This window comes from Myripristis murdjan, chromosome 20 (assembly GCF_902150065.1).
Source record: "Myripristis murdjan chromosome 20, fMyrMur1.1, whole genome shotgun sequence".
NCBI classification, from domain to species: domain Eukaryota; kingdom Metazoa; phylum Chordata; class Actinopteri; order Holocentriformes; family Holocentridae; genus Myripristis; species Myripristis murdjan.
Genome location: NC_043999.1, coordinates 9,455,464 through 9,465,651, shown reverse-complemented (window position 1 = coordinate 9,465,651; position 10,188 = coordinate 9,455,464). Strand labels below are relative to the sequence as shown.

At 40.1% G+C, this 10,188-nt stretch overlaps 1 protein-coding gene across 1 annotated transcript; it reads right to left on the bottom strand.

Moving 5' to 3' along the window:
- Positions 1-766: 766 nt before the first annotated feature.
- On the bottom strand, positions 767-5,273 carry LOC115378956 (inositol monophosphatase 1-like). The gene is made up of 9 exons (XM_030079552.1): positions 5,151-5,273; positions 3,944-4,039; positions 3,571-3,704; positions 3,356-3,460; positions 2,677-2,722; positions 2,281-2,389; positions 2,069-2,177; positions 1,450-1,601; positions 767-1,227 (listed from the first exon to the last, which is right to left on the bottom strand). The coding sequence occupies exons 2-9, from the start codon at positions 4,004-4,006 to the stop codon at positions 1,100-1,102; spliced, it is 846 nt and encodes a 281-aa protein (XP_029935412.1). The 5' UTR covers positions 4,007-4,039; positions 5,151-5,273; the 3' UTR covers positions 767-1,099.
- Between the last annotated feature and the right edge of the window lie 4,915 nt (positions 5,274-10,188).

Here is a 10,188-nt window from a genome sequence, read left to right as displayed (position 1 = left end):
TATTTTGCTGATATATTACTGACCTCTAGTGGTAAATAGCAATATCACTGGAAAAAAAAAATATGTCAAAGGCATTGCTGCTGAGGGTGTATTCTTAGGCAAAATATAAATGTTAACCATCCTTAAGTGAACTAGATGAGACTTGACAAGACCAGTGTTTATAAACTGAGTCCAGCATTGACTTCACTCAGTGCTTCGGACTGCTGCCGCTAATGAGGATAATCACACTGGTGGAATTTCACTGCCATCAGATAATTACACATTACACTCATACAAGACAAAAGGAGACTGATTGGGTCCCCAGTCAAAATAACCATCACTCTCCAAAACAGGCCTGCTTCTCTTAGAATCTGTTGTTGTCGTGGTCGTGTGGAGGGGATTGAAAAAATGTTGTCGAATTAAAGAAGCACAAACATCTATATTGGCTCTGCATGCCTCCTGGATAATGCGTGTGTATTGAAAGATGCTGTATACACACAGATGCACTCACAGGCCAACACAAAGACACACATGCACCATGCAAATGTGAGTACATAAACACATATTTGCAAATTAAGCTGGTGCACAGAAACGCATGTTGATGCTAAGTGTGAAATTATAGTTGTCGCCCATTTCAATCAATGCATTTTTGACAGACAAATGACAGAAAGGTAAACAAAAGTAACTGTTGCTGTAATTGGTGATTGGGTTGGAGTTATTTCCTTTGATTAAAATGTATTGCCAATGTTTTGTGAAACACAACAAGTATGCAAATGAAGACAATCAGTGGTGATTACTGCACAGTAACTTTATTCGAGTTACACACAGCATTAGATTGCTCTTTTCTTGTGTTCCAAAATTATGATTCATTCATGTCATAGGGATGGATTTTGCAGGGAAAAAAAAAAAAAAAAAAGTTCACAGCCAACATTGTGCTCTGAAGACAATGGCAACATTTTGGCAGTACAAAGTGGAATCTGTAGCTGAAGCAGTGTTGATGTCAGCTACTGTTGGGATGCACTGAATGCAAAATATAGAGATATACAGACTCGTCTTGAACAGTAAAAAAAAAAAAAAAAAACGGTGACAGTGAACAGACTCAGTGTAAACAAGCATCCTCTCATTTCTTGGGTTTCGGAGCATCATCCCTCTCCACTTCAAAAATTTCGATTTCCTTGATGATCCGATCAGCAATTTGCCTGTTGTTTGCTGAGACCATCCTTCGAGACATCAGATCAAACGGTCCCCCTAAATTGTCAAACAAAGCTCTCATTACGACAGGTTGTTTTTTTTTTCCTTACCTGTAAACAGTCTTTACAAAGAATACCGATGAACGCTGTTTGTAGCGACGGTGCTCATTAATCAACTTCTCATTCATTTCTTGTAATTGTAAACACTTCACGGTAGCGAGCAATGCTGTGTAATCAGCTGATGCTCTGTGTTTAGCGGAAAAGGTTGAGACCTACGCACCGTTGACATCCAGTAATACTCCTCCAGCTTCTTTGACGATGACTGCGCCGGCAGCAATGTCCCAGCAGTGGATCCCGATCTCAAAGAAGGCCTCCACTGCGCCCGATGCCACCAGACACATGTTGGTGGCCGCTGTTCCTGACCCACGGAGCCTGTCGCAATAGACCAAAGCAACATCATTGAACACAGAGTTTTTAATCATACCACTGCAGGAAATCTCAATTTTAACAAGCAATTTAGCCTCAAATTTAGCACTAAAATCTTGTTTTCCTTTAGAATTTCTTTAGAAAATCTGCCAGTGGGATGATGTTCCCAATGCAGTTTCGCTAGTTTCATGATTTTTTTATGGCAACAAGTACAAATATGTGTGAACAAGCCAGAAAGAGGCAAATCGGCCCACTGGTATCAAGAGAATGACCTTCAATTCAAGAAAAGTTGATCAGCGTTGGAAACAAGTGGGATTATCTCAACCCACAGGCACTTATTTTGAGAAAAACTGGATTTTTAACACTGGATATGAGACTAAATGACTTTTTTTCTAAGATGGAGAGTTTCCGCAGCGTGTGCCTGAAAAATATTTGTATGTTAATGAATTCCATATATGTAATACAGGAGTTACCCGTGCACAGGGATGCATAGGATCTTCTGCATGGTGGAGAAGATCTTGGTGACTTTTTCCTTGTTTCTGTCACATCCATGCTCAGAGATGATCATGGATTTGTTGATATCTGCCACAACAGCACGCCCATGGTGTAATTATTATATGTCACAACAGGTGGGACCATGAAAAGGTACACAGACACATGAGCAGCACAATATATCTGACTGTACCTTTCACATCAGACACCTCAAGTTTCTCTCCATTACAGAAAGCTCCCTTCCCCTTCCTTCCTGTGTACATCTTGTCTTCTAAGCAGCTGTAAACAATGCCGAACTCCAGCTGACAACACACACACACACACACACACACACACACACACACACACACAGTCACATCGTTCTTTGATTAGCATCTCATCTTGTCGGGCATCTAGTGTTTGTTACATTGGTGCTGTGTCTATTGTAAATTTCTGTTTGATGTATTGTGTATCTATTGTGTTACATACTATGTGTCTTCATTGTAACCAGTTTTAAGTTCAATTTGGTGTCATTCATCAATCAGTAGCATTAATGTTCAATATAGTACATGAGAAAACAAAACAAATTAAATTAAATTAGGTAACATACCTCCTTTTTGACGGCAAAGCCAATAGACACTGCCACAAATGGGAACCTGTGAACAAGTTGAGCATCGCCTGCATCAGTATATATTTGAATAAAGGGGGCATTAAGTAAGCAATCTATGACCTTTAATTACCTCTACTGGTGACTAGTAGGAACTGCAACAGCATTCATAAAATTTATCTCCTACACAAGTCGTCTCTAGCCCCCGCCCCTCCCTTCCTCCTGACCTATCATGGGCTGCAATTAACTAATTGACAAAAAAAATGCTAATGTTCCCCAAATTAGAGATCTGATGGAAACACATTGTGATGTTGTGACATATTTTGAAGTGATATGTCAGTGCACAAGTTCTGTAATAATAATTAGTCTCTGTCATTTACCTGTTGGTCCTGAAATTGAGGCTTTTTTAGCCTTTGTATTTAAAACCCTTTTGTTGTTAAGTGGAAAATATAAGAGGATGGGGGAGGAGATGTTGACTGTCTTAAAATTGAATTAGTTTTGGTATTGGTGAAGCCACTGGTATTGATACACAACCCTATTATCAACCGCCTGCTGGTGAATTATGGCTATGTCACAGGATAGTAGTAACTTTTTTTTTTTTTTTTTTCAACTGCAAAATCTAATGTATCCATGAACAGCAATGTATTTTGTTGAAGTGTCCTTTCACACATTGAGATCTTACCCATGTACAAAGTTTGTGGTGCCATCCACCGGGTCGATGATCCATGTCGGGTTGTCGGTGAAGACACATGGCTCCCCAGCTGCTACTGACTCCTCTCCAATTAAACTGGAACATGTATAAGATATGATTAAGTCCATGTGCATCTCAGGTAATTTTTGTGCAGACATGGACAGGTGTATAATGGTGTTCTTGTGTGAGCACAGTGTTTGTCTGACCTGTGTGTGGGGAATTTTTCTTTCACTGAGCTGATGATGATTTTCTCCACCCGCTCGTCCGTCTTAGTCACGAGGTCTACAGAGGAGCTCTTGGTCATGATCTTCACTTCATTCTGCAGAGCATCCCTGACTTCCTGAGCAGACAGCACATTTCTGCTTCAGGCTAATTTCTCTTGACAAACATCATCGTTCGTTTTTTTGAGGTTGTAAAAACGCTCCCGACTTGACGAAAATCATATTTTAGTCATCCTGACAACCCGCGGGAAGTGTCAAGTCTGAGTGCATATTTTGTCTTTGATAGTCAGTCCTAAGGCATGGTAAAGATTGAGACTATGAAATGAAATGTAAACCATTGCAGACACTGCACAAGTACCTCTCCAGCTTTCCTTGCCACAGCAATAGCGTGTTCGAATGCCTCCTGCCATGGGTCAGCCATGTTACTTTGCAGAGGGTACTAGCTGATGAGAGCCTGTAAAAATAAAAGCTTGTAAAACAGTAGCAATGACTTGAGAAGCAGAGGTGTAAATTAGCTCTTCATTAGGAATGAAATATAAGATAACCAGAGAGTGTGAAACAATTAAAAACAACTGCAATTAGAGGCAACTTCTTTTTAATTGTAGGTCATTATATAATGTGAACATAAAATTTAATGTTGCACACAAGTTTTAATGGCACTCACTGTGTGCAAGGCCAATTCCCCTCAGGGCAATAAAGCTTTCATTCATTCAAGATGCAAATGCAACAGATGCACACTATGCAGCACAATAGGCTTATCCCATTGTGATATGGGTGTCACTGAACACACCATCTCTGAGACCCACAAAAGAATTGCACAAATCATGCATGCTTAGCACACCTCTCCTGCCACGGAATGAGTTACGTAACACTTCCCTTGCTGCAGGGATCTGTCTGTCCTGTGAGAAAATTGTTCCTGAGACACTGCCGCCAGATGCAACAAGTTTTAGACGTTAAAAGCACTGCAGATCTAAATATGTTTCCCATTAGAGGCAGAGGCATTAGGGAATGTTTTATTTTCTTGATGGTGGGGTTTTCAGCGTAATCTGTCACGCACAGTTTAGTCCATTTTATTTCATTTTACTTTTAATTCAGTCACTTCAATGATTTTATGAAGTTCAAAAACATTCAAAGGCGGTCTGTTTTTAATAGTACAAACAGTACGCAGACAGGATGACCTGCGGGTTGAGGACACCACACCCCTCAACCTCACAGCACCCTGTGAGACGAGAACACAAAGTTCTTAACTTTTTTACTTCGTGTCCATTATCTCTCAGTACTTTTCATACTGGTTTGTGAACTTTTTTTTTTTTTTTTTTTAACTTTGTATGCATTATCTCTCAGTACTTTTCATACTTTGTGAACAATCTACCCAACCTGGAGCACTGTCTCTTAACTGACGGTTTCAGCTATTACAAGAATTCAACAACTAAATAAATATACTGGACAATATGTTCCATTGTGATGAATGGTACACACCTGGACACCTTTCATGCTGATACCTGTATCATCCATGCACTGCTGAAGATAAAGAATGAAAGAAAGAAAAGTGAAGAAAATCTTACCGTGGAAAGTCAGGTGGGGCTGTCAAAGGTAGTCTCCAGATGCTACCCTTTTTTGTAAATGCTCAAGTGTAAGTTGCCCATTTGAGAGGAGCTGTAGAAAAGCTGGCATGAGAAGGTAGGAAAAGTACTAGCACCGCCCTCACACATTTCCTCATCGACAACAGTAAGAAAAAAGTGCTGCCCTTCTAAAGGCAGACCTGCAACAACATGATGCTTAATTTGGTGACTGATGAATGTATGGAAAAAAACAACACTCTCTGTGGCTTCCTGATACTTTAGTCGATGAAGATCTCACAGAATAATACAATGAGGTGCCACTCTCCAAGTCACACCCTATTTTTGAAGGCACATTTTCTACATACAACAGCAGACATGACAAGCAACTGAATGCTGAAGAGAGCAGAACGGAAATTTCCTTACTCCGTTTCATGCAAACTTGTTCTATAATTAGATGGGAATTAGAGTGATCGTCTGCCAATAAACTACTTTAACAAAGATTTGCAAAGGTAAAACACATTTTAGAGGTTGCAGAAACTGAAGGATACATTCCAGTGCCTGACGTAGTTTTGACATGGGATTTGCCACATTGATATTACAAAGTTTCTGTCAGTTTCATGTTTCCTGAAAGCTTCCCAGTAATTGTTTTCACGTTATGTGCCATTGTTGTATTCCACAGCTGGAAAAGACTTTGAATGGTCCCTTGGTGAGCCATTGTATTTTTGTGAGCATGCATGCCCATTACTCTTGCTTTGAACTCAGAAATAATCACATGCACAGACTGACTGATAGTACTGTACATGTACAAATTGTCCACCTATCTTTATCTTCATCAGCCTGTATGTATGATGACAACACATTTCACCAGAAGTTATTGTCTGAACAGGAACAGACATGCTGTGATCATATCTGCGAGGCATAATACTAAATTGCATTACAGTGCCCGGCTTCTACTCAAGAAACTAATTGAAAACAAGAGATTACCGCAGGGTAGCATCATTTATGCTAGGCTTTAAAACCTACCAAAGGTGCATATTAAATGAACATTCTGATCACCATGCTGAGTTTGACAGCTGTCAAAGATATGAGCATACTCTACGCATGAGAAAGTCCGATGAGAAAGCTAATAGTCACATGACATATCAACAGTTGAGTCATACTTCATACTTTGCTGCAAGGTTCCCTTATTTCAAATGCTTACTACATCTTAAAAAAAAAAAAAAAAAAGCCACAAAACCAGGTTTAAAGATGCAGTAAAACAAAGATTGCAGTAAAAATGCAATGTCCGGTGTGTGATTTTGCCATACTGATGTAAAGGGCAGCAGCTTAGCAAAGTACAATGTAGGGCCCAGGCTGAATCATGTACAATTATGAATTTGGATTTGAAAACGTGTAGCTAATGAACTCCAACAACTCCAGGCATTCTAAGTGAACAAAAACACCTACATTAAATATTCAGTCATTAGTTGTGACCCCAAACATAATTACACTTAAGTGTGAAATTGTTATTTCTTGTATTTCTCATTTCTTATACCAAATTATCAAGTTTTGAAGTATCATTCCAAACTTGAAAAATACAGTAGGCCTCAAAGTAATAAAATAAAAGTAAATAAAAGTAATACCATTTATTTCATTGTCTATCTTATAATGATACTGAACAAGAAAGTATCAGACTGGCTTTAACTGAGATGGTGATGATGGTAAAAAAAAATCTCTTTTCACTACAGATGTATTACCAACTATACTTTCCAAACTTCAGTGAAATGAAACTCTCCAGTGCCTTCAGGTGTTTATAAAAAGAAGAAGAGGAACATTTGTTTTGTTAGGACTGGTTTAGACATGATCTTTATTATGGCCACACCTTGCATAACTCCTATCCATGAGTTGAGACACACATGGATTGTCTCTGCTGTTTGCTGTGACTTGCACACTCTCTGCTCTGTAGAGAGTGTGCAGAGAGTGTGTGTAGAGAGCTCTGTATCTCGTGTGTAGAGAGCTCTGTATCTCATTACTTTAGAAAAAGACACTGAATTCTGTTTGTTGCCACCAATTGTTGCCAATTCCTGGATCCACCATAAATCTAGGCCACATTCAGGTACAGAAGATTAAAAAGGCCACCTTGGAAGACATGCTAGATGAGGGCACAGGGGGCACTAGGCAGATAAAGGTTTCAGAGTGCTTCTGAAATGGATGTACATTAAAAAAAAAAAAAAAAAAAAAAAAAGAAATTCTTTAGTCTGGAAAAGAATTGTGAGAACAGCTTCATTCACTGCCTTTGCTTAAGAGCAGGACAAGAATTTACAGGCCCTACAGAGATCAGAGAAAGGCTGCAGAGTTGTATTCGTTCGCCAGCTCTTAGTGTACAGAGCATTTAATAGTATCAGAGTACTACAATGGCTTTGTGTGGCCACCAAAGAAGGCTTGACCCTCCGTTGTCTCTAAGTGGACTCTGTCAGGCCCTGCAAGACTTGGAGAAAAGCCATGTACCTGGAATGGATGGGTTTCCTTGACATTTACAAATTAGCTTGGGGTCTGAGTCCTCTGGTCTGATGTGAACAAACTTAGTGAATTTTTTTTTTAGACCATGTGGACTTAATTCTTGAGGTCAAGGGCTGAGATAAGAACCTTCACTTCCAAGAGGCCTGGACTTGGAGGTGCATGCAAAGGAACTGGGGAGTATTAGACCATGTCCTCACTGAGCTCGGTAAATTCAAAAACACATCTCAGTTTTGAACTTATGTCTGCGCAAGGCTGATATTGGTACCAGATATGCTCGAGCTGTTAGATGTGCTGGACGTCCTGCGTTGACAAATCACCTATCACATTATGACTAGTTATGCTAGAAAATGTCCAGTCTGATTGGTTAAAGTCAAAAAAGGAGGTGGAGTGCAGGTAGCTATTACTAGCTCATGTTGAACCAAATTACTTGGATATTATTTAGACATCTATCCATAGGGTAAATACAGTTTTTATGCTTTCATGGCTGACAAACAAACACAAGACTGATTGACAAGGGAATAAAGAGTTGTCTGCAGTGTGAATACACATATCAAAGTTTTACATGTATGACTATGTATATCCAATAGGTAACTAATTTTCTAATTGACACTTTACTGTAAAAAAAAATATGTCAAAATGTCAAAAGGTTCCTTAATGGAAATGGAAATCAAATGTAGCCTAAGTTAAAGTAGTAGACATTTGTGTTTATTAACTCTTCTGTTTAAATCAAGTTAACCAAAGAATATTTTTTTCTGTGACAGCGTTCCTAATCTACACCAATCATAATGTGAAGGGTCATTTGTAAAGGAAGAACCCCAAGCACATCTGATGCCAACACTAGTATTTGCCACTCATAAAATTTAGGCTTTTCAAGAAGGCTCTCCAAAAAAAAAAAGTAGTATAGTGTAGTGTAGTGTGGCAGTATAGTGGGGAAAAAAAAGGTATTTTTTAAAACGCTTCTGGTAGGATCATCATATGATATAGGGCTTTAAGTATTTGGGACATTCAGAGAACAGGCTTTTGCATAACTGTCTGAAAAAGCTTGTCTGGTACAGCGTAGATTGAACACCAAAATGGCATTTTCAAATGTACCTGTTTTAGCATGGACATGGTCACAGACCCAGTTTAGACCTGGTTTTAACATATGTTTCAGTTGATCAGATCACAAGTGAACGGTGCTAAATCAAAGTGTAAGCAAAAGCAAAGTCGCATTGTGAACCAATCGCTCAAACCACTGGCCAAGGTGGTCTGGAATGCATTTTTACCATATATCATTTGTAAATGCTAATGCATCCTGTTGCACCCCTGACAAGGACGTAATCAATGAAGTGATGCAGGCAGTAACAGAATCCGAGCATAAGTGGTCAGCTGAGACACGCTGGAGACCCATGATACAGACAGGTGTGAATGGCAATGTGTCTCGGCTGTCCACTTGTGTTCGCATCACCCAACGCGCATGTTAAAACCAAGTGTCAACAGGGTCGCATCGATGGTCCAGTGACAATGTGCAAAGGCAGCAATGACTGGTACCCCACAGGGGACACACACCATTTTCAGCACCTTGATAACTTGAGCACTATGTGTCCAGTTAAGTTTTTGATCGTCCATAAAGACTAAAACATGAGGTTCAGGCAGATTTTTTTTTTCTCCCGCAGGTATCACTGCCACAAGCCTAGGAATCCTCCTTAGGCTGGAAAAGAGTGGGCTGGATTTAGTATATCTGGTCAGTCAGGAGGCTGCCTTCTGTTTCCATTTTGTGCAGAATTTTTCTATGGCACAGGGGAGGGAAACTGGTAGGGAGACAAGCATTATATTCTACCAAGTGGGAGTTTTTCTTGATCGAGGGCTGCTAGGTGTCTTAATAACCTGCCACCATTCTACAGTGGTCTGCATATGGAGCCTCAGGAGATCACAGAGACTGGCACCTTGCGTGTCTGTATTGGCTGCTGCAGGAGCCTCTGATGTATAGTGCACAGCTGGAAACCACATCAATACTTCCAGGCTGTCAGACTTTCAAGCGAGCAATCATCTCCACATTGGGAGGGCTGCTACAACCGGCAGGACCTGCTTTACAAGTGGTGGAGTCACTTGGGGTGAGGTCAACAAGATTTGTTGCGCAACTGGTGGCGATGGGTCTTGACAGTGGAGGACTTGGCTTTTGTGCATGGCCATCAGCAGGCTGACTCCAGGATGCTTTCCAAAAATCGATTATTTGATGATTATACCAGACATCCCTGTTGCAGACTACCAGGGACCACCGATGTCTTTGGTTGGGATGTGGGAGGGGGGCTGAATGTTTGAATGAGACCGGACTGTACTGAAGAAAGATGTTTTAAAACACATTTGTTAAAGTCTTGAGCACCAGTTGAAAAACAGACAATACTCCACAGAGAGCAAAACCTGTTCAGACAGCACATGAGCTGTCTGAACGAGTCTATTACATTTTATGCGCATGTATTATCTCCTTAAGGCACAACCACTGAGTAAGTGAACAAGGGACATAAACTGAGGAATTTTACATAACCTAACAGCCATAAGTTCT